The following is a 24,244-nucleotide window of genomic DNA, read 5'->3' as shown; positions in this document are numbered from 1 at the left end:
ATAACACATCTAAATTATCATTTTTAGTTTCATACTTAAATCATTGGCAGTGTTAGAAATATACACCTACACTATCATTTATTAATTTGAGAAACACACATCAACGCTGATTGGATCAAATGTGTGTATACATATGCACACATACGCAGGCGCATCTTGCCCAATTTTCCCCCCATGTGCCCTTTTTTAATACCGATACCTTCTTTTTTTTTAATTATTGAGTTAAGTGTCAAAAACACATCATAGCTATCCAATTTTTTTTTTTTTGAGTTTCATTCCTAAACTATGAGAGTGTGAGAAACACATATATAAACTATCACTCTTTAGTTTGAGAAACACACCTCAATGCTGAAATTATTTTTCACGTGACAGTCCATGTGACAATTTTTTATTTATAAAAAAAGAGAGTATACACACCATCACACATTATGAAGTGTATTTCTCAAACTTATGAACATAATTTTAGGTGCATTTCTCACACTCCAAATAATTTACCTATGTAACTAAAATAAAAAGAAAATATTTTAAAAGTGTTTTTTATACTTCACTCTTATAATAACAGAAAATATATTACTCAAAAGTAGGGGTGACAATTGACCGTGTTGGATCAAATTTGGACGAGTCATAATGTGTTAAGACAACAATCGGATCAAGACCCAACCCAACCCAAATTTGCTTGGGTCAAAATGGGTTAGATAATGTGTTACATTACGGGTCAAGACCCAACCCAACTTTTACGAAGCTTAATTGTTTTATTTGTTCTTTTAAATTATTTTAGTACCTAATAAAAAAAAAATTCTTTATTATGGCTATACACACATATCAAATTGAAAAAAAGAATTTAAAATATTTTGACAAGATTTTTCATCAGCCAATTCGAGTTACATATCAACCTAATTTTTAATGAATTGAGCTAATGAATCAACAAGTTATTAGCCTGTCTAATCGTAAACGGATTGAAAAAGTTGAACCAGTTAAGTTTAATTTTGCCACCCCGCTCAAAAGTCAAAACGAAGAGCTACGTAAGCTAAAACAGATTAGGTAAGAAATACGACAAGGATTATAAGCATCATCTATGATGATCATTTTTTGTCCTAAAAATTGATGTATCACAACTTACCAATGAAATTACTTGCGTAGATCTTTGTTAATCTAGTCACTAATCTCTTGCTTGTCACAACCATAGCCAAGTGTTTATATTAAAAAACTTATAATAATGTACTCCCTGCTGTCAATTGAAATTGACAGTTTTCATCATTAGGAAGGGAAGGTGATTAACGAGTTTACGCTTAATGAAAGTCTTAATCTTAATTATTCAGATCTCAGTCATTAAGTATGTTTGTTTTCAATGTTTCAAATTTTAATTATTCAGATCTTAATCGTTAAATGTATTTGTTTTCTAATTTTGTAATCAAGTCTGAGTGATTAAGGTCTATAACCAAGCCTTTATCATAGGATCTGTACGCCCATATCACTCCTCCCTTAATTAGATTTTTTTGAATTAGAAAATTCATGTTAGAAGTTTCACTCCGTAAATAAATCAAGATCTCAATAAAAGTAATATTGAGAAAAAAATTATGCAAATTTGAAAATACAGCTGGATTGCATCTAACATTGGAATCTTTCATTCTTTCTGAATCAAATTATTGTGTACTAATGAACCTGTTATACAGCCTAAATTATTGTCTCTATTAAGGGGGATGCAATAAATAAATAATTAAGTTAGCTACATATGTTCTAAATTAATACAACAATTTGGTAAAATATGACATTAAAAATTAAAAAAGAGTAAAAACATGATGTCACTTTGAACTAGATTAAATTTGCCACAACTCTCTCATCTAATCATTCAAAATAAATAATAGGACCCAATTCATTAATCTATAATAAATTAGTGGTTATGGTTAATGCAATGTTAATACGAGTACTACTTCTAAAAATTACTGATATATAAAATATAGTCAAGTAGTTTTTAAAATTTAGTTTAGAGGAACTGTTTCTGAAAATGATTCAAAGATTAAAATCATGAATGTAAATTGTTTCAAACATTTATATCTTTACAAAATCAGAACATTATTCAAACACTTTTTTTTAACCTGTTTTTTTTTTTTTTTTAAATTATTAAAAAAAACTCTGTCAAGTAAGTAGGTATCACAATAAAAAAAAAGTATTGTCATATGGTGTTTGTACAAAATTAATGAGTGCAATACACATATCACTTGAGCAGAAGGACTCAGAAACTAGATAGAGTCGAGGGATTGATTCAAATCCATTCGAATCTCCTTTAGTCTCTCTGTTATTTATTTTTGTTATATTTTAAATACATTTAATGAAAATTCTGAATTCGACACTATTAAAATAAAATATATTTTACTTTTGATACATGATTCTTGAAATTATATGGTTTTGATTCCATGCAAATAATAGTAGATGTAAAATTAAGTTTTTATGTTACAAATACTTACAATAACTAAATGCTATAGACCACCTAAAAATATGGTTGCAAGGGATGAAGCTATTAGGTCTCAGATTTGAGCCCTAACTATGAGATTTTTTTTTAGGTATGGCTTCCTCGTATGAGCCATATGTGGTGTGACTCTGGAATAATCAAACTCCCATACAAATACAAGATAGCGAGTTGAAAACAAAATTAGATATTAATATAATTATTATTTTTATCAGAGATAAAAAATAAAAAATTGGAAAGCAGCCAGGTAGTTGTACTGGTACACAAAATATTTTTTTGGAAAAAAAATAAAAGATCCAACCAAATTTTATTTTTTGTTAACAATTGAATTTTGGAATTTACATATCATTTGCAGATAATAGCAGTTGTGAGAAGATCAGCAGCAGCAAAAAGGTTCAATCGTGAAGAAGAAGAAGAAGAAGAAGGGTGGATCTATTAACAACTTGTTAATGGACACACCCTGCTTCTCATCTTAAGCATAAATCAAAAGGTATTATCAATTTTCAATTAGTTTGGATAATGAATTTTTGCCACACAATTTTTTCTTTTTTCTTTAACGTCGTTGTCATGGAATTGTACGTATTTGAATAATATAATACCAATAATTGCATTGCAACGTTTCGACCATATATTAAGAAGACGAAAACCATTGATTGTTACCCTAATCAATTTCATCTGTGGACTGTGGTGGTGTGCTCTCTTCGTCTTTACTATTTTCCTAATTGAATACTGATTTTTTATTCATTTTTTTAAAGCTTCAGGCTCATATATTGAACAATTTCTGTTCTGGGTTTTTAATTTTTTGTTCGATTTCTAAGTTTTTTAGTTAATATTCATATAGTTTTTGGTAGGTTTTAAGTTTTGAGTAGTTAAAAGTGTGTAGATCAAGTTGATTCTGTTTTGGTTAATGCTTAGTTATGTCTAGTGCTAATTGCTTTATTGATTTCTCCATGAAAAATGAAAAAAATAAGCTGATCTGTATCAATATCATTGATGGTAATTGGTATGGGTGTCATGTTTGTTTGGGAATCGAACTCTTACTAACAAAGTGAAAATTCAGGTAGCCAACTGAGCTACTAAGATTCCCCATCAGAAGAAAAGAATTGTTTTTTGTTCCTTAGTATATTGTTTTATTTTGGGAAAATGAACTAGTTTGGTATTCTTGGAGCTTCTGTTTACTTCCTTGTGAAAGTAGTTTGAAGTATCTTATATCAGTATTGTTGTGAATTAGAATTTTATAATATTCACTGATAGTACTGTTTAAATTAACCAAGCTAGTTTGAGACTGAATATATTATTGCTGTCGACTATAATAATAATGGCTGATATTTGGTATTTGTCATGTGCAGATATTTTCTAAAGAAACCAATAAGTGAAAGCTTGTGTGTATCAAGTCGGTGAAGTTCTGAATCCTCGATCGCTGAGTTTCTGAATTCAAATATGACGATTGGAAGCCTAAAACAAGCAAAAGAGAAGAAATCACGAAAAAACAAACAAGCAGTGATTGATGAGCAATCACCATTGTTGCCTACTAAGCATAAGGAAGATGCTGGATTTGATGAGTTCGATGGGGCTTCCTTTAGTGGGGCTGTATTTAATTTATCAACCACAATTGTTGGTGCAGGAATCATGGCCTTGCCTGCGACTATGAAGTCGTTAGGTCTTATTCCTGGGATTGCTATGATCATCTTCATGGCTTTTCTGACAGAATCTTCAATTGAATTGTTGATTAGATTTAGCAGGACTTCTAAATCTGCTTCTTATGGAGGTCTTATGGGAGACACCTTTGGAAAGTATGGGAAGATGTTGCTCCAAATATGTATACTTGTAAACAACATAGGTGTTCTTGTTGTATACATGATTATAATTGGTAGGTGTAGATAAATAGCTGAACAGGACTTACATTTATTTATCAACTTTCATACTCTATTTAAGGCTGTTTCTTTCACCTTTTAATCCATAATAGTTATAGTAATCACTCTTCATATTGTCCACTTAAAGGTGATGTGCTCTCTGGAACAAAGTCAAGCGGAGTTCACCATGCTGGTGTCCTGGAAGGCTGGTTTGGGACTCACTGGTGGAATAGTCGGTTCTTTATTCTTCTTGTGACCACTCTTGGCATATTTGCACCATTGGCTTCCTTGAAGCGTATAGGTGAGTTCTTTCCAGATGTATCGTAGGTTCTCGAAAGTACATTTAAATTTCCAAATCCTTACCTTTAGTGCTATTTTTATTACTCGAATCTGAGAATTAATTAGTCAATTGGTTATGTATGCCTAGTTTCTGTTTGGTGAGTTCAATAGAATTCTATTTCTGGCTCCTTATAAACACAAGCCCAGATTAGCACTCACTCTTACATGTGGCTTGATTCCTGCTCTTTTTCAAGAAATATGAAGACAAAAATAAGGGTAGAATTCAGTTTTCAGTTCTTTAAATCAACTGAAGAAGTTTTTGCCAAGCATTAAGCTTCAAGGTGTGTAATGTGAGCTTGCAATGACATGCTTCAATAATCATCTCTTTGCAATAGAATACGACCACATGAGATATTTTTGACATTGACCTCTGAGTTGATGTGCAGGTTCCTATATTCTTTTATTTAGCAATCCATCAGTAGTCTTATTATCAATAGATTGTCTTCCTGAATTTAATGATGCAGTGTAGCAAGTCTAAGCTCCTTATTTTGCTTTGCAGATTCATTGAGATTTACGTCTGCATTATCAGTCGCCTTGGCTGTTGTATTCCTGGTTGTGACTGTGGGAATTACCATATTCAAGCTATTGAATGGAACCATTCTTATGCCCAGATTGTTTCCTGATGTGTATGATATAACATCATTCCTTAAGCTCTTTACAGTGGTTCCTGTACTCGTTACTGCATATATATGCCACTATAATGGTATGTAAACCAGTATCCCAACTATATTTTTATACATATGTTGCCATCGTATGCTTCTTTGAAAGAAAAGCTATAAAAAGTTTTCTGCCAAATTAGAAAAAAGTTAACATGAGGCATTTCTATCATAATATCTTCATTAGTTGCCTCTGGTAAATCTTAACTTCATGCTTTGCCATAGTCCTTGGAGTTTCTAACAGAAGTATTGCTCAAATGTAAGTGCAGATAGGATTTACTGTATTGAAAGTTCTATTATTGCTAGCTTCTGGTTATTTGGTGCATCATTTTATTCCTTGATGATCAAAGGCTCTCGTCAATGATGTTTAATCTTTCAAGTTTAATAAAATCCCTGCATTAATGTGATTTCCCTATTTGTTTTCTTTTAGTCTATCCTAATATTTGTATTTGTCAGTTAATCAAATTACATGCATTCTTGAAAAATTAGTATTAACTTAAACAATCCTACTGTGTGCTATTTTGGTCTTAATCTACATTCATTCAACCAACTAGTCCACTTTATATATTATCCACGCATCTCTGATTGACTTCAATGTAATATTTTGTCCCACTTCTCTTTCTTGATCGAAATGCTAGTCTGATTGGAAGATTTTATAGCTAAAGGAGAGTTAATTCTTCATCTTACAATTAGAAATGCAACATTAAGAATTGCTCGTTTTCTGAAAGTGAAAGTTTTGCAGTTCATTCCATAGAAAATGAACTCGAAGACAGCACACAGATCAGAGCAGTGGTGAAAAGCTCTCTTGCTCTTTGCTCAAGTGTGTATGTGTTGACGAGCCTGTTTGGTTTTCTCCTCTTTGGTGATGCAACCCTTGATGACGTGCTTGCCAACTTCGATACCAATCTTGGAATTCCATTAGGCTCCTTGCTCAATGATGTCGTTCGTGTCAGCTATGCTGCCCACCTAATGCTTGTCTTTCCCATCGTCTTTTATCCATTGAGGCTTAATTTGGATGGTCTTCTCTTTCCTTCTGCAAGGCCTTTGACTTGTGACAATTTGAGATTTGCTTCGATCAGCAGTGGGCTCATAGCCATCATCTTTCTGGGTGCAAATTTCATCCCAAGCATCTGGGATGCTTTTCAATTCACTGGGGCAACTGCTGCTGTTTGCATTGGGTTCATATTTCCTGCTTCTGTTACTCTCAGGTAAAAACATTTTTGTTAGATAGTTTATTCCAGGATGTTAGCTTGTTCTGATATTTTTCTTATCCAAAACCTCGGATCCAAATCTTGCATAGAGATCTTGCTAACTCCTCAGCCAGACTGAAAGATAAAATGGGAACATTAGGATGCTCCATCAGGAGCAAATCTAAGTTCCACATATTGGAGTTAGACATTTAATAGAGTTTGTGGAATGGAAATAGAAGAACAGCTTCATTGTTTCCTTGATGTCCTTGCAAATTTTTATTGTGACATATTTACAGTCATCCTCTGACAGTGTGACTGATAAAAATAGATTAATGTTGTTTACTAGTGCATTTGATGAACTTGTAATTTTAGGTTGTAACATGCTTATTTGTCATCCTGCGATGGAAGCCATTAAGTCTGGAGCTAGTTGTTCCTGCTTAAATGCACCTTTCTCTCCCTTTTGAAATGGTAAATTGAAACTAATAACATATGCATCCAACTTCTGTATTGGAGGGAGTTGGCCCGGAAACAACAGATATCTGCTAAGTTTAGTGTTTAGAAAGTTCCTGCTTACATATGTCTTCTTGAGGAGTAAAGAAGTCACGTCTGGAAAAATGTATGCTAGTAGAACAGTCTTTAGTCCTTCATTTTTTCAATCCATTGAGAGAACCAGAATTGGGCAACTTATGTACAGGTTTCTGTGAACATAGAAGCTAAAGAATATAACATGCAAAAAGTGTTTCTGTTTCCTATCCTTTTCTTTTCTCAATGTTGCCTGCCAAGCCCTTGAATTGTGTCTTAAACGAGGCTAAGGAGTTCTTGGTATTGTAATTTTGAGGTTTGCTTTGGTTGGTACTGCTGATGATCAAGTAAGTTCACTTATAATTCGATGTTCAAATATTTTAACTGTCAAAATTTCAAGATCTACTAGGATCATGTAAACTTGTCAATTTACTTTTGCCATAGATCTTCTCCTTCTCCTTCTCCTTCCCAGCATGCATAGTGTCAACCAGTTACTGATATAGTTGCTGTCTTTCATGTTCCAGAGATCGATATGGCATAGCAACAAAGAAGGACAAGATCTTGTGTATATTTATGATTGTCATTGCTGTGTTTTCAAACGTGGTGGCCATATATAGTGATGCCTATTCCTTGATTAAAAAGAATTCATCACCAAGTGAGTGATTTTCTCATTTCGCCTGCTAGCAATAAGTGAGATGGAACCATCAGATGCACTCCCGGGGAAGATAGACAGACTGAAGATGGGATCATTATGGTGTGCAGGAGATGGTGTTTTTCCTTAAATTTCCCGGTTCGCGATTTAATAAGTTTATATATATATATAAACTATATATTAAAACTTGAGTAGCTTTGCTCAAGATGTATCAAATCCTATCATTCATGTGCTATCAAGTTATCGTTTGTATTACAAAAATGATGTCTGTTTAACGGAATGAGAGAACAGACAGTACGATATGGCTGAGACCTGAGTTGTATAAAAGTATTTGTTGTTTCCTTTTCATGTATTGATATATGAAATGTTGATGGAGTGTTTAGTTATCTGTTAGAGGTATGTATGCTGGTCAGATAAAAATGGTAAATATAATACATTTTGATATGTTTACTAGTGAAAGCTTAAAATTATCCAACATTTTTGGAAAGTTGGAGTAATGAACTAAATTCAAACAAATTTAGATATAAAAACCACAAGTTTAAATTATTTTATGTGGTTAAGAAATTTAAAAGATATGTCAGATTTTATGTGGTTATATTATTATCTATATAATTGAAATTTGACTATTTGAAAATATATCGTTATTAAATCCTGCATAAGTGAATCATGTTTGGTAGTTAATTAGGAAGTAAATTGTTCACGAATAAAATTAATATTATTGTGTTTAATTTGTTATTTAGAAATCCGCATAATATATGTATAATGAGAGAATTTATGTACTAGTTTATACAAATAGAAGATGAAATAACTAATACAAGTATAACAAATATCTACATAAAATAATAAATAAGTTCCCTAGTAACTAATCTCTACATTATTAAATACATACATAACTCTTATCAGCTATCAAACGACTCCTTATATATAAAAATAAAAAAAACTTCTTATACATCCAATAAAATTAACCTACATTAATACATTTAATTTGATAATCTAAAGAATAACATGATATATTTCATGTTAAATTGGATTAATATTGGAAAAATGCTTCTCTTCTCACTTCTCCCTAGCCTGTTTGTATATACCTATGTGAGTTTTTGACCAAAATAATCCTTAAACTATACCTGAAACTTAAACTACATCCTTAAAATGTCATTCTTAGCTGAAAACATCCTTTTAATATTTAAAGTGAACAATTTTCATCATTCTACTTGAATTTATCATAAAACAAATTCCACAAAAATCAAGTCATCCCTTCATATTTATTATTCTGAGATACGCCAAAATATTATCGTGAACTTTTTCGATAATTGAATTTAACATTATGCAAAATCTTTTAATTTGACAGTTTTTTTTTCATTTATGTTTCATGTGATTTAATATTAAAAATATTATTAGGTGAAATATGTTCCTTCTCAATTGAATATGCTAGAAGCGGCATTTGTTGGAGACTTTCGCTTCTAATAATGTAGAATGAAACTCAAATGCGAGACATAATCAATATTTTGATCACTTTAGTATCAAATTGCCCATCTAAATACAGTTTGACTTTGAAAAAGGTAAAGATAATCTCCAGCTTCTTTCCGTTAGTAAATGAGAAAATAGTAGATCATGTATCCTTACACCTTCCAAACATTTTTGTTTCAGTAAGCAGCGTGTCTAAGATTTTTAATATTTTTTTTCAGGAGCTTCTTATAGCAGATAATGAAATTATGCTGGAAAACTTTTGTTGATAGTCACGTAAACTATTCATGTTTTTGTAGGATCCCTTAGTTTTTTGACGATACCTAACAAAAGGATGAAATTGTTAACTTTCAATTACTTAAAGGATGTTTCTTGCCATAAAAGATATATTAAGGATGTAATTTAAATTTGGGGTATAGTTTAAGAATATACTCATATCTAGGGGTGTTCACGGTTTGGATAAAAATCGATCCAAACCAAAAAATCGAACCAAACCGATAAAATAAAATCGATTTTATTTGGATTTGGTTTGGTTTGGTTTTAGATTTTTGAAAATCGATAGTATTTGGTTTGGTTATGGTTTTATTCTAAATAAATCAAAGAAATAACCGAATCGAACCGAACCGATGAATTATATACATATTTAATATATTATTTTTATAAACAATTTTATAGATCTTATACATATTTTCATTAAAATTTCTTTATAATTTACTTATTGAAAGCAAAAATGTCCAAGATGAAACATTTATCTTAGTAATTTCACGTATATGAGTGTCTATGACAATTCTTTGTGGGATTGAAAATGTTATTGTCTGTTCTGTCTAGGCCAATATAGTGAATTTTAAAGTTTTAATGATAGTAAATTTAGTGATCGAAAGTTCTGTAATTTAAATCATTCTAACTATTTTTCGTTTTGAATGGATTGTTGTCACTTTTTTCACATTTTGAATGAATTGTTTCTTTTATTTTTTTGTATGGTTAATAACCGAATAACCAAACCAAACCGAAATCGATAACCACCAAACCGATAAATGTATATTATATTTGGTTTGATTTGGTTTTGATAATTTTAAAACCGATTAATGGTTTGATTTTGGTTTTGATCAATAACCGATCCAAATCAACCCGTGAACACCCCTACTCATACCTATGTTAATAAGGGAAAAAAACTCAAATATATAATTAAATTATGAAAAATAGCTTATTTATGTCATTTGTTAGAAGTTTGGTCTATTTATATCATTTTAGTAAGAATCAAATTTTCGAGGGATGAGATAATCAAAGTTTGATGCATATTTGAGTATTTTTCCTATTAATAATAACTCGGCACTTGTCCGTTTGTTCACCGGCGATCATTGATTCTGCGGTGACTGGCTCATTCTCCCTATCTAGAAGGCGGCTCTCCATTTCGTATTTGTCTCTTTCCGGTCCTCGACAAGGTATCTATACTACTTTAAGCTTTCTATCGGTTCTCTCGATTTGTTAAGAGTTTAGTCTTTCAGCAAACGGGGAAGAGTTACCTCAAATTGAATCCATTGAAGATTATTTATCAGCCCTAGTTTTGTGAAATTATTAGAGTAGTTATTAGAATTAGGGATTGCAAATGATTGATAATATCCTTAGGAGTTTAATTATATGTAAATTTTGAGATATTTGGTGAAGATTAGAATTGGTTTTGGTCGGGATTTCATATGGTTGTGTTTGGTATAGAGGACAATATTTTCTGGAAAATGCTTACCTATTTTCTCTTGTTTGGTTGCCATAAAATTTTGGTGAAAATATTTTTTTAGAAAACTAAAATTGGTGGAAAATGACTTACTCCGGACTAAAAACAGTCTGGGTGTGTTTGGTATGGTGGAAAATGTGAGTGATACTAATTCATCAAGAAATGAAAATGGTAGTTAAGTAAAAGGAGATTTAGGAAGAAACATGTCAATAGATGGAGATGAGGAAACAAAAGAAACTAATGTAGATGATGTTGTGAAGTTGTTGCAGACTTATACCAGATGAACAATTGCTTAATAAAGCTAAATCAACTTCTCCGACGGAAGGGGAGGGAAAATCGAAGTCTCGTGCTTGAGGGGTGTTTATTGTTGCTTATATAGGGACTGTTAGCAATTTTCTCTAGTTGGTAAAATACACTTAAAATAGTCTGTTTTTTGTAATTCATGAAAACTAGATATGGGTTCAACAGTTGACCTGTAATCATGTACATAGATTACTGAAATTATCATTGTGAGTTGTGATGATTCGTTGCAGAATCTGATTTAAAGAATATATTACAAGTAATAATTGTATTGATTTTAAATAGGAAAATCCCCTGTATACAAGTGGTATAGCAAAAGTAGAAACTCTACTATTGTATCCTGTCATCTGTACTATCTGGGACCTCATGGTTTCACAAGAAATTATTCTCTCTACTAGTTGGATAAACTAATATTTGTGTTTGACTCTAGTCTCTATGGTGTCCATGCCTGACATAGTAGATTACCAAGCAAGAAAGAGCGAGTGTCAATCTTGTGCTGTAGTTTAAGTTCTTGGGTAAATTGAAAGAAGAGGTGTTAATAACATAGGTTCTTGCGCAGTTTCATGACACAGGTTATTGCGTTGTTATCACACCCTTTATGTCATGAAACAAAAGCCTTTTGTGTACTAAATTTATACATATAGTCTAATTAATCCGTGCTATCTCCTCCATTCTTAAACCCCAAGATTTACAAATGTGCCTCTGTGTGGGTTGCCTTCTTTAATCGCTCTTATTCTTGACATATTAGTTTTTTGTATATGTAATAAAAGGTGCAAAAGTTTCCTCCCCTACTTAATTACGTGGTGGAACTAATAAAAAATCCAATAAAAGAGCTATATCATTTTCAAATTCTAAATTGCACGGCCAATTTTCCAGTATTGACAACTCTTTCTCAATCTGACATCCCAGCTATTGTTTTGCTTGTATTGAGCAATGGTGGCTTCAGGATATGATGCAAAATTTGTACAATGGTAGCAATAATTGTTCTATACATACTAATCTTGATGCGTTAGTATGAACTTTCCCAGTCTACTCTACTTATGCTCTAAATTTTGACTTTTGCAGTAATTTTTCTCAATCTAGATATTTGAATATTTTTGGTCTTGTATCGTTAGCTCTCCAGCAATAATTGAAGGCAGTTAAATGTACCCTTCATAGGGTTGTCTGCAGTTGGCTATTATTATCTTTTCCTTGTTTACCCATTCGGACATAATTGTTTTAAGTCAATCTCCACATTAAAAATTTCATTCTTTCATTTTTCCTGGAATATGAAAAGCTATTTTGTTTCTTTTATTTGTTTACAGAACTCCAATACCAAAGTTCATATCTTCTGTTTTTGGTTGGTTATAATTATAATTTTATATCTACCATCATTAACCAAGTTTTGTCACCCCTCAGGCTCTTAAACGTGAACTGCTGTGAAAGATGGAGCAGGACCACTTGGCTGAGTCGCTCAATGACCTTTTAACAAATGTTTCCACGATGATTAGAGGCGAGCTCCAGGTATAAGAAAGTTTTTGTTTCTGTATTTTTTTTACCAACAGTGCTGCTTTGTATATCGTCAATTTCCTTTTCTTTTCTTTCATTAGGGATGTGAAGAGAGGGGGCTCTCATTTACATGAGTTGATGGACTTCTGTAGACGTTAGTTTTTCTTCGTTCTCGTTTGTTGTCCCAAACCTTCGTGTCTTGCTAAATATGCAACTAGTGTTGCACTTAAATGTAGCAGGATGGACTGAATTTTCAAAGGAAATTAATCATTCTTTACATGTTCCTCACACATGTTTCTCACAGTTATCCTACTGCAAAGTTGCCATCCCCATAACAACTGAATAGTTTACCTTAGTAGTCAGCTTAGAAATAATTTGCACAGAAGAAGTGGAAGATTGCTTTTTGATGAGCCTGACAAATGTGTAATTCAGAAATGATCAGTTAATGGTGTAATTCATAGTTGTCGTTCCTACCCTTGGTATATTAGAAACTATTATTGCATAACAAGCTTATGCTGCTTTGTTCATTGTATCCCAGGAAACTAACAATGTACTTGAACTTGTGGAGAAAATGAATACAAGAGTTGCTGAAGAATATAAAGGCTTTGGAGATGTGGCTTCAGGATTGACTATCTTTGTGGAGCAATTGAAGTGTAAGAGTGGCAGCTTTGACGAGTATGTTCAACAGATTGACACAATTGAACAGCAAGTTACAGAATTTGAAGCTGTAATTTCGATGCTTGATAAGTATGTTTCACTGCTGGAATCCAAAGTGCATTCTGCTTACCAAATTCCTCCACCATGAATCAACATTTTTTCGTCTTCTTTTTGTTTCAAATGCAATACCCTAAAAGTTGTTCCTGGATTGAATCAAACTTGGTTTTTGTATGTTATCAAGCAACATCATACATATAACAAGAAAATGAATTTACCAACCGTTCTATCTCAAACAGGATAATATTTGAATGAGTTGAAGTACACATATATATTTAATTAGCTTGTTTATCTTTTTGCTGTTTATATGAATCTTTTTATTGCCTTCAACTCTTTTTCTCTGATAATGTCTTTACTCTTCTTTTACATGTAGTGTTCTCACTTCTCGTCTGCTGCAATGCTTCGTGATGTTTTATTTTCTGGGTTGGGAGAAGTAAAAACGGAAACGAGTGGATTCCCATAAGCTTTCGCCCATGAAATGGCGTGTCCAAAGAAGTAAATGAAGGGAAGTGGAACCAAAGAACATATATACTGTTAAATGTTTTCTCAAATACTTTTTGTTAACTACAAAACAATTAATCACCACAGCACTCAAAAGATAAGAGGTAACTGGAGAACGAATTTTCATAAGTGAGGTAACTGGAAAATTCGACACTCTTAAAGCAGTTGAAATTGCATAATACGGCTTATCTCATAATATCAACAAGAAATTGCCACCAGTAGCATCCTTCATTTGTTAAAGCAGTGATCATGCTAATTAGTACAAGGAAACAAAAGATGCAAAACACTCTTAGCCAGCTAATATAATATAACAGATCAATGTTTGTTTCTTGCTTTCTTTGGTGGTTCTGGATCCATGTTCTTGCTAAACTTTTCATTCATGTCCATGCTAGCTCTCGTGATATATCTCTTCGATCTGTGTTTTGCTGGTATGCTTTTCACTCTCTTTTCTGTACTTGATCTAGATTTCTCTGTCTGGTATGTGCATCTGCTATCTTGACTTTTCAAGGTTTATCTATTTGGTCCATACTTTGCGCATTTCCATTGGGAGAAACCGTCGATTTCTCAATAGCTGATATGAACTTCTTCAGATGTTTTATGTACTCGGGATAGAGCTCTAGATCACAATGGTTACCTCCTTCAACCCACAACGGGTCATATTTTTGCTTACATAGATCAAACAGCTGCTTACCATGGGAACAATCCACAACATCATCTGCGGTGCCCTAGAAATGTCAAGAAAGTCATATGGGGATGTCAGCAGGCAATTGTAGAATCAAGCGACACCATTGTAGTTCTTGATTCTAAGGAGTCAATACATCCAAACTACAGGCCTTCAATCTCTACCATTCCCTCTGGTTTTGACTCATTTCCTGAGGATAGCTAGATGATATAGAATAATGTTTTCCTGCTGTTATAGCATTTCTCTAGCTGGGTAAACGATCAATTGAAAAACGAGGGCATAGCTTCATGATTAATTACTAAAAAGAAGACTTTTATCAATGAAATCATGCAAGGAAAAGAAAATAAGATGAAGAAAGTACATTCCCAGAAAAAAGTGGTTAAGAGTAGGAGCTGACAGGGGAAGACTAGAGGAGGAGAGGCATAAGGGAGTAAATTGAATTGTTACATCCCTCGTGAGATTTATCTGGCCTCTAATTAGTTCCCCACAAAACAATCAACCGCGAAACAGAAGTGACTCATCAGTCCCTAACCAAAACTGAGAGAGTAACAAGTGAATCAATTTTGCTAATTTATCGACAGTTACTAGTCCATGACAACAGAAAAAAACACATTTAAGGTAGTATCAAGTATGATATATTTATGATGAGAATATGGATACTCACATGAATAATGAGGACCGGACATTCAACCAATGGTATCTTGTCAATGTTCTGCATTGGGAAAAGAAAGAAAATAGCTAATCACAAGAAGAAAATAAAGAAAACTAAAATTTAGTCAAATAGAACTCCACATAACTACCACAAACAGAAGCCTAACCTTAAATATGTCAAACCAGTATGTCCGCTTAACTGGATGCAAGACACGAACTCCAGAGAGTATCGGGCTGTGCAGAACCAGTCCCCTCAATCTTGATAAGCGGGATCCCATATCTACTGTTGGTCCACTACCAACAGACTGTCCATATAATATTATATCCTCCTCTTTCACCCCATATGTCTCTTCAAGACACTGATATGCAGCTTCTATATCGGCGTAAGTGTTCTGCTCACTTGGCTACAGAAAAATAAGAATACAGAGTCAAATACTTTCATCTCAAACAACTGAATTTAATCATCTACAGAAATATTCCATACCTTGCCAGTGGACTGGCCATACCCTGAATAGTCATACCTGCCAGAAAGGAGAGAAAACTCAGAAACATGAAGGTGAGTTTAACTTCCAATATGTACAGCCTTTTTGGCGTCCCTATTTACTGTATTTTCAACTGTGACATTAGGGATCAGATTTGATGTCACAACTTTTATTGCTTCACAGAAAAGTTTGCAAACTTTCCTAAACCTCGCAGCTTCTCTTCCTCCAAATTTCATTAATATATAATCTGGTACTTCGTTTAAAGGAGAGAAGGAAGAAATCAAATGGGAAGGAAAAATGAGCATCTATTAGATTTTCAAGATGAGCTCGAAATAATTCGCGAGATGGCATATGTCAAAAGTTAAATATGTCACTTTGTATAAACCACACAACAAAGCTTATGTCTCAACAAAAGAAACATACTTTTTCAACATTAATGCATATCCACCAGGTCAGATTGGAAGAAAAATACCCAAACCATTTCAAAGTTAAACAGCAACATCAACTTTGCAGAGATGGACAAATATCAATCACGAAAGTTAGAACATCAGCTATCAACTAGCCTTCTCTTCACATGTAAAGATCACAAACAAAGCGATTAAGAACAGTCGATGTCAGATTCGCACCATGGTTGTTGACACATGGTTTTGTGATACAAAAAGGTTTCCTCCAGCAAGCACAAGCTTATCCCCGAGTCCCTAGATGCACCTCATTAGGCTTAAGGTTGCTTAATTCTATTCTAAATTGACAAGCACATACATAATAGAGTCACATATTATGTAACCCACTGTCAGTAATAGAGGCTAATCCAGATTCAGGATTGATTATGTAACATACAGTCACGAACACGGACTACAGATACACTATGTCCAATAGACCCTTCCCCTTCCCCTGATATCAAAGTGCAGCCATTGCTTTTGAATTCCAGAACCACCTCTACCAGACAGCAAAAATAAAGAACAGAATGTGTCCAATTAACCCTACTATCATAACAATTGAGTTCTAATCCAACACAACCTAAATTATCAAATATTATGAATCTCAATATTACAGAGAGAAGAATACCCCATCAAATTGACCCGGAGATGGAGACTGAGTTCTGTAAACAAATCGTACATCTGCCCTAAATCAGCAGCGTTTCCATGTGAGTAAAGCACGGTCAACTTCGCGGCCGGATTCCTCACGTACATAGCAATAATCTCCGTCCCCTTCTTCGTCTCTAGCTTCAAAATGTCAACGTCTTCCCCTTGAACCACCTCTGTCATCTTAAGTTTTCCGGTCGATTCTTCCACCACCACCCCATACGACGGCGGATTAGGCGGAAAAAATGCAAACTTTGCCGCCATAGACGACGTTACAGCTCCCATCGCTCCCCCCCAAATCTGTATATATATAATTCAATAAATTACCAGAATAGCTACATGAAAATCCTGCAAATTTCTTATGCAGATGGTTGTAAGGTTTTCCGGCGAGTGATGATCATGACGGGTTGAGACGAATGGGAGCTGTACGGAGAAACTCAGATTTTTTTCTTTTTTTTTTATTTGGAGAAAATAATTTTTTTTATTTTTTAATTTGGGTGGTGGTTTAGTCTGACACGTGGCAGCTCATAGTAGATTGTAAATTTCCAAGGTCCTTCCAGGGCTTTTTTTGTACAGCTACGTACGTAGAAATAAGATGACCATTTTTTTTTTGTTAAAAAAAAGCCTAATACATAAATTGGACCCTTAACTTGGCTTTAAATCATAGTAACTTTGATCTTTAACTTTGTTACTGTACAAGTAGACACTTTAACTATCAAAAATTTAAACAAAAAACACTTGAATCCTACCTGGCAAAATGTGTGAAATACACCCAAATTAGGAACGTCAGAGGTAAAATTCGATGACCCCAACAATTAAAAAAAAACATTGAAAACACTATTAAATCCTTAATCAATTCTTATATATATATATATTTTAAATTTTTTTAATTAAATTTCACTTTTATTCTCTTTCTAATTTTTCCAACATTTTCCCCTCTTTTTTTTTTTGCATTATTTGTTGTTCATTGCAAAATGCACAAATTGCAAGTGACATTTAATTATTTTTTGTTAATGTGAAAAAAAAGTTATAATGAAGTTTTTTTTATTTTTTCCTATATCTATTGTAAGCAAGATGTGGTGAGTATACACTTGTAAAAATTGAATGCAATCTAAGTCCGAAGACTCTCAATCAATCACTCCGATCCACACTTAAGGGACTCCTTATATTTGATTTGAATATAAGGACATGAATTTCAGAAATTTAGATTAGGGTTTTTTTTTTTTTTTTGAGAAGAAAGAGGAGAAGAGCGTGGTAAATTTTTTTACCAAAAATGAATTTGTTTTCACTTTCACCTTATTCTATATTATAATTTATTTTTATTATTTTTAAAAGGGAAAAGGGTCAAAAATACCCCTCAACTTTGGTTTATTGTTTGACTATGCCCTCGCCGTTAAAATGAAGTTATTTTTACCCCTCCCGTTACTAATTTCACCAAATTTACCCCTCAATTGGATGGAAAATCCAAATCAATTAAAATTACCCAATTTCAATTAAATAACCCAATTTTTTCTCTTTTTAATCCGAACTCGACCCATTTATACCAAATTAAAACCCCAAATCAAGCTCGGCAATCACCATTCATTTTCTCCGTTTTCCGGTGAAACACCACCAAAAGAACCTCCAAACGACCACCTGAAACCACCACTCAAAACCCCCAAAAACCAGAAACGACATCAAGCAGCTCTCAAACACCACCCTCTCCACGCCAAAATTTCCAGGTAAAACCACACTTCAGCCCACCAGAACCCAGACCTCCATCACCCAAGCTAAAACAACCAGCAAATGACCACCAGACCACTAGTTCTCCGACCTCCAAACAACCAACCAACAAAACCCCGACCAAAACCCCATCGGAAAACAATTGAAGCACCGCTAACAGATCAAACCAACAACACAATCAGGCGAAAATCAAGGCTGAGGTAGAGCATATCACTCCCCTCCCCTACTGCTGATTACACTCTTTTCCCCTTTTTCCCCCCACAAACTAATTCAATAAAATAATGGGAAAAGGTGTAGTACTGTGGTGAAACTTTATCCCCAGAAAACGATAGATAATGCAATTATGAAGGAGAGAGAGAACAAGTGTTTGCTACTTGTATTTTTCTGTCTATAAACACAACGGTGCGAATGTTGGAAGAATGGAAGCAAACCAAAGGCCAAGAATGGCGGCAAAAACAAAAAAACTATAAAAAAAATCTCAAAAATAATTCTCATCTTCCTCATACACTTAAAATTTGTAGAGTAATATTTAACCCCCATTTGTTTGCATCATAATAGTAACAAAAAAAGTTTTGAAATTAAAGATGGTGAGTTTGAGGGTAAAGTGAAGAGTTTCTTAAGAGGGTTTGGTCTTATATCTCTTTTTCTGTTTTGCCTTTTTGCTAGTCATTGACAAGGAAAGCCAGTGACTTTCAAAGGGTTTTTTCTTTTTCCATTTCTGGGGATTTTGGCGTGGAGAGGGTGGTGTTTGAGAGCTGCTTGATGTCGTTTCTGGTTTTTGGGGGTTTTGAGTGGTGGTTTCAGGTGGTCGTTTGGAGGTTCTTTTGGTGGTGTTTCGCCGGAAAACGGAGAAAATGAATGGGGATTGCCGGAGCTTGATTTGGGTTTTAATTTGGTATAAATGGGTCGGGTTCGGATTAAAAAGAGAAAAAATTGGGTTATTTAATTGAAATTGGGTAATTTTAATTGATTTGGGTTTTCCATCCAATTGAGGGGTAAATTTGGTGAAATTAGTAACGGGAGGGGTAAAAATAACTTCATTTTAACGGTGAGGGCATAGTCAAACAATAAACCAAAGTTGAGGGGTATTTTTGACCCTTTTCCCTTTTTAAAATCTAGGTGTATTTATAACTGAGTGGTTTACTTATCCACGTCAGAGTATTTGTATATCACGCGTTTTGTCTGAAATATTCAAGTGTTTTTTTAAAAAAAAAATTGGATAGTTAAAGTGTCTCTTCGTGCACTATTAAAGTTAAATGTCAAAGTTATAATTTGAAACCAAATTATGGATCATATTTATGTATTGTGCCAAAAAAAAACATATGAATTTATTTACTCTAATATCCTTTCAAAATCAAAATTTAAACTCCTCACCATTTTTCATCATTTGTCTTTCTTCATGCGATACACAATAACAACATCAACAATGTACTTAATAGAATACTATGAATGAGATAAATGAGAAAAGTATGGTGTACGCAAATCTTATCATTATTTAGGGGATGATTAAAATGATTTTTAATGTATAGGTAATATTTTATTTTGGTTCTTAATATATTTTATTTGATTGAAATGATTCTTAATGTATAATAAATGTGTTCATTTTTGTCGTTAATTTTTTTCACTTGATTGAAATAGTCCTTAATGTATAACAAAAGATGTTCATTTTAGTTCTTTGTTCTAAACCTAACGGATTTTATCAAAATAAATAAATAATTAAATTTAACTATGGACCCTTCTTCATGGCTAACAAAATCCATCATTATTATCTTCTTTGTTAGCTCCAAAGAAAAGCTATGTGAAATCTAACACCATTATCTTTATTTTTATCTTGATAATTTTTTAATATTTTCTCTTGTTTAAAAAAGAAATAGATTTTACATCAGTGGAATTTAGGAAGTAGAAAATAGTAAATTTTGTTGGAGAAAAGAAAAAATGGTGTTAGTTTTTTTTGGAGTTCATTCTTTAGAGCTAACAAAGAAGACAACAATGGTGAATTTTGTTAGCCACGTAGGATCTATAGTTGAATTCAACACTTTTTTTAAAAAAATAAATCTGTTAGATTAGAGTGAAAGACCAAAATGAACACATTTTGTTATATAATAAGGACTATTTCAATCAAGTGAAATATATTAAGGACCAAAATGAACACAATTGTTATACACTAAGGTCCATTTCAATCAAGTGAAATATATTAAGAACCACGATAAAGCATTACTCATATATATATATTAAGGATCATTTTGGTCATTTTCTGGTTCTTCATGTGATAATACTGTTAGATTTACAATTTATAATCATAATTCATTTACATTATCACTATATATGTATTAATTTGTCCAAACAAGCTATTTAATCATTTTTTCATGTTAACAAATCAAAATTACAATAAATTGTTATTTGTTGATTCTTTCTTTAATATTCTTGTTTAACTGAAATTTATTGATTCACTTTACTCTTGCATAGATACACTAAACCCCATTAAAACTTCATAACGATTCTAGCACTAACTAATTAAGTACTCAGCATATACAAACCTTATTATTTTTTTTCTTCGAAAAAAACAAATTATAAATTCTCTTATCAGTCTTCCACAAGTTCCCTAATATTTTTGGGAATACAAAGAGATGTTCCATTGAAACATTTAGTAGCAATAACACTATATATTGTTTCAGTAAGATGATAACCATCCCAGAAGTAGTGTTTATCAGCGTCGCGGCACGGCACAAGTTCTGGTATGCAAGCTGATGTCCCATTTCCCCAAGTGATGCAACATGGACTTGCTGGATCCATTAAACCTACAAACACAAAAATAATAATGTTTCAAATCTCATTGATAAGGTCTTTTGGATCACCTGATAATCGTCTAATCAAATAAATGTCATGATTTTATTGACTTTAGGACTAAAGTAGATGAAGAAATGTCCTTATTAGAGGAACAAGTCATTCAAACAAAGTTAAATTAGCAGAATCAACTTTTTGACCAACTCAGTTATAAGTTGTTACAGGCTAATTATCCTATATTTCACATGAAATGAAAATTATCCACCAAAGGTTTATTAGACTAAGTTGACGAATACGGTAAAATTAATCTAAAATTAGCACTACTACACATAGTGACCTTCAATTTCGATATCTCATTTCAAATTAATTAAATTGTTGAGATGTTTCATACCCTTTAAGAAAAGAAGATTAAGATATAAATTAGGTATAATTTTCTATTTTTACCCTTATTAATTATTGTAAAATTTATGATTAAAATAACTAAACATTAATTAATAACTAATCCAATACTAATTAATGAAGCGTAAAATTGGAAAAACATTTCTAAAAGTAGTCTAAAAAATAAACAATTAATCTAATTTGAAAAATGAAAAATGTCTCAACAATTTAATTAATTTGAAACGGAGAGAGTATTGGCTAATAAACTTTTTTTTATATTTCCCACCTACATTTTAGAATCCCTACTAAATTTAAATTGTGCTTTGCATGACCATTAAAGAATGACACTTCCAACAAAATTTTCTCCAAATCTAATAAACTTCAACTTTCATTTGAAAAATGGGAGAAACATGAATTAAATGGAGGTAAATTTTTTTAAAAAGAAGTGGAAAAATGATGCCACGTGGTATGATGTGGATATGGTTAAATGATTATCGGTGAAATTAATTAACATAATTCTGTCTTGAAGTATTCGAGAGTTAATTTGACTAAGCTTAATAAGACTAGATTAATTTAATATTTTTAAATTTTGATATAATATAAAATAGAATTTGTTTCATAACAATATGATCAAAAATACTCTTCAAACATTGATCAATATTTATATAATTTGACGTTTGAAAAAAAATGTGACAAGTAATTTTAAACGAGAAAAGGAATATTACCATAAGTAGATGGATTGATGATGGCGTCGTAGCCGAGCCAATGACCATGGCCAAGAATAAAAACGGAGCCTTGAAGAGTGGAAGTGAGATTTTTGAGCATTTCACTCAGCTGATTGTTGAAAATTACTGCGAGAGCGTTATATTCTTCGTTGCAACGTCCATTGTGTCGAAGTTTTTTTGTAAATGATGGAATACAACCAATTGGTCCTATCTCGAACATTATTATCTTTCTTGCTCCTAGTCGATATAATCTCTGCACAAAATAAAATCGAAGAATTCATAAAAATTACTTCATCTATCTTATATCAGCTCTAAATCATAAAAACGAGAAAAGCTTTGCCTGAAGTTGTTGAGAAAGTGCATTAACGAGAAGTTTGGCAAATGAGTCAGGAGTATAGTGCTTGCTCGTCCCATAAATATTTGGCTGTAAATAGTTGTTTACATAATCATTGCTGCCTGTAGACACCACAAAAATTGACCGAGACAAATAACTCGAAAATTCCTCAGGATCATCAAATTTTCTGGGCAATTCTCGCTCTACCGTTCTCTGGAATAAATCAACTTGCTCTGAAAAATGCAGGCACTTTCCCTACCAAAAAAGAAATTTTTGTTTGGAGAATTTCGTGCATCCATTTCTACGAACATCTAACAGTAATGGAAAAAAAAAGTACTCACGATGAAATTTCCTGTATAAGGTAAAATGCCGCAGGATCCAGAAGCATAATTTAAGCCGGTGAGTTTTAACGATCCTCGTAAACTCAAATAAGGCGGAGAAAATGGCAATCCGAGAAATTCAGCAATAAAATCAGCAACAGTTTTTCCATTTGTAAATCTTCCAGTAGCTCTGCCTCCATCAAAATTCGAACCATAAGGTTTGAAATCAGCCTTAGCTAAAGTTGGCAAAACATTATTATTTCCACTGTCAAATATTGAATCCCCAAATACATACAGTGCTGGTGCTAGAGGAATTTCTGATTTTACTGATTCAACATACATCAACAGGACTATAATCATTGCTACAAAATTGAATTTCTCCATAACTATATTGTTAATTGTATAATCAATTTTATTTTTTTTGAAAGTGAATTGAGGATATAATGGACTTTAAATAAGCAAGAAATGTGTGATAGTAATCTGGAGTCTGTTATTACTTTATTCTCTTTTTTTAATAAAGTTATACCGTCTCCACGTTTTTTCTACTCCATATCTATGTTTAATTTGTCTCGTTGGCGGGATTTTCACATTTGTGTTAAAATTTTGGATAAATTATGTCACAACTCGATTTGTGTGTGACTTTATTCGGGACGAGTAGTTTGATTATGTAGATTTGAACTAACTTTTTGTATTGTTTTAGCCCCAAAGACCATCCTTTAATATAGTGTTTGAGTCAAATTTGTTTTTGTTTGGACTCCAGATACATGCTCTAGTCGGTCCGTCGGGCGTCTTTAATTTAACGGTACATTTATATGAAATTTCTTAAACGAAAAGAAAGGCTTGAGTCGTGTTCTTGTGAATATTCTAGAGAAGTTATCCATGTTGATTGTGTGATTGATCATATTTTTCATGCACTCGATCAGTTCCATCTTTGTTGTCGTTATGCACACTTTTATGTTTATCAAGTCATTTTTAGCTTCTTTAACAATCTTCAAATTAAGTTGAGTAGTAGTTTCTCTCAAGTTAAAGAGAGCATTGTTGTATATTGCTCTTTTTGGTCTAATTTATGTGACACATTTTAGATTTCGAGATTTAAATAAATTTATTTTTTTATCGTAAATTTTTCATATATCTTTTAAATATTTTTAATTGTCAATTATTGTGACTTATAGTACTTTTTACGTAGTTTACAAATATATAAATTTCATT

The 24,244-nt window shown here is 32.6% G+C and overlaps 3 protein-coding genes and 1 pseudogene across 4 annotated transcripts; 2 read left to right on the top strand and 2 right to left on the bottom strand.

Moving 5' to 3' along the window:
* Positions 1-3,543: 3,543 nt before the first annotated feature.
* LOC125836611 (amino acid transporter AVT6A-like) lies at positions 3,544-8,065 on the top strand. The gene is made up of 5 exons (XM_049515803.1): positions 3,544-4,337; positions 4,469-4,621; positions 5,159-5,362; positions 6,058-6,523; positions 7,552-8,065. Exons 1-5 carry the CDS (start codon positions 3,908-3,910, stop codon positions 7,688-7,690), a joined length of 1,392 nt encoding a protein of 463 aa, XP_049371760.1. The 5' UTR covers positions 3,544-3,907; the 3' UTR covers positions 7,691-8,065.
* Positions 8,066-10,409: 2,344 nt separating this feature from the next.
* Positions 10,410-13,595, top strand: LOC125836261 (biogenesis of lysosome-related organelles complex 1 subunit 2). The gene is made up of 3 exons (XM_049515433.1): positions 10,410-10,585; positions 12,571-12,675; positions 13,199-13,595. Exons 2-3 carry the CDS (start codon positions 12,598-12,600, stop codon positions 13,463-13,465), a joined length of 345 nt encoding a protein of 114 aa, XP_049371390.1. The 5' UTR covers positions 10,410-10,585; positions 12,571-12,597; the 3' UTR covers positions 13,466-13,595.
* A 380-nt stretch (positions 13,596-13,975) lies between these two features.
* Positions 13,976-17,221, bottom strand: LOC125836260 (uncharacterized; annotated as a pseudogene). Its single transcript, XR_007443452.1, has 5 exons — positions 16,756-17,221; positions 15,693-15,729; positions 15,376-15,612; positions 15,222-15,269; positions 13,976-14,600 (listed from the first exon to the last, which is right to left on the bottom strand). The product of XR_007443452.1 is annotated as an uncharacterized LOC125836260 (transcript).
* Positions 17,222-21,077: 3,856 nt separating this feature from the next.
* On the bottom strand, positions 21,078-23,425 carry LOC125836365 (GDSL esterase/lipase 7-like). The gene is made up of 4 exons (XM_049515542.1): positions 23,057-23,425; positions 22,722-22,970; positions 22,382-22,634; positions 21,078-21,292 (listed from the first exon to the last, which is right to left on the bottom strand). The coding sequence occupies exons 1-4, from the start codon at positions 23,417-23,419 to the stop codon at positions 21,078-21,080; spliced, it is 1,080 nt and encodes a 359-aa protein (XP_049371499.1). The 5' UTR covers positions 23,420-23,425.
* Between the last annotated feature and the right edge of the window lie 819 nt (positions 23,426-24,244).

Source organism: Solanum verrucosum, unplaced genomic scaffold (assembly GCF_900185275.1).
Source record: "Solanum verrucosum unplaced genomic scaffold, falcon-dt-bn FXZP01000278.1, whole genome shotgun sequence".
In the NCBI taxonomy this organism is placed as follows: domain Eukaryota; kingdom Viridiplantae; phylum Streptophyta; class Magnoliopsida; order Solanales; family Solanaceae; genus Solanum; species Solanum verrucosum.
Note: the sequence above shows the minus strand (reverse complement) of the source record. Positions and strands in the feature narration are given on the sequence as shown.

Bases quoted from the DNA above. Each gene is read 5' to 3' on its own strand.
- LOC125836611 (XM_049515803.1), top strand. From the start codon at position 3,908: ATGACGATTGGAAGCCTAAAACAAGCAAAAGAGAAGAAATCACGAAAA. The intron at 4,622-5,158 runs GTGAGTTCTTTC...TTTGCTTTGCAG, and splicing joins GGCTTCCTTGAAGCGTATAG to ATTCATTGAGATTTACGTCT. The intron at 6,524-7,551 runs GTAAAAACATTT...TTCATGTTCCAG, and splicing joins CCTGCTTCTGTTACTCTCAG to AGATCGATATGGCATAGCAA.
- LOC125836261 (XM_049515433.1), top strand. From the start codon at position 12,598: ATGGAGCAGGACCACTTGGCTGAGTCGCTCAATGACCTTTTAACAAAT. The intron at 12,676-13,198 runs GTATAAGAAAGT...ATTGTATCCCAG, and splicing joins TGATTAGAGGCGAGCTCCAG to GAAACTAACAATGTACTTGA.
- LOC125836365 (XM_049515542.1), bottom strand. From the start codon at position 23,419: ATGGAGAAATTCAATTTTGTAGCAATGATTATAGTCCTGTTGATGTAT. The intron at 22,971-23,056 runs GTGAGTACTTTT...CTTTTTTGGTAG, and splicing joins CTTATACAGGAAATTTCATC to GGAAAGTGCCTGCATTTTTC. The intron at 22,635-22,721 runs GCAAAGCTTTTC...TATTTTGTGCAG, and splicing joins CACTTTCTCAACAACTTCAG to AGATTATATCGACTAGGAGC.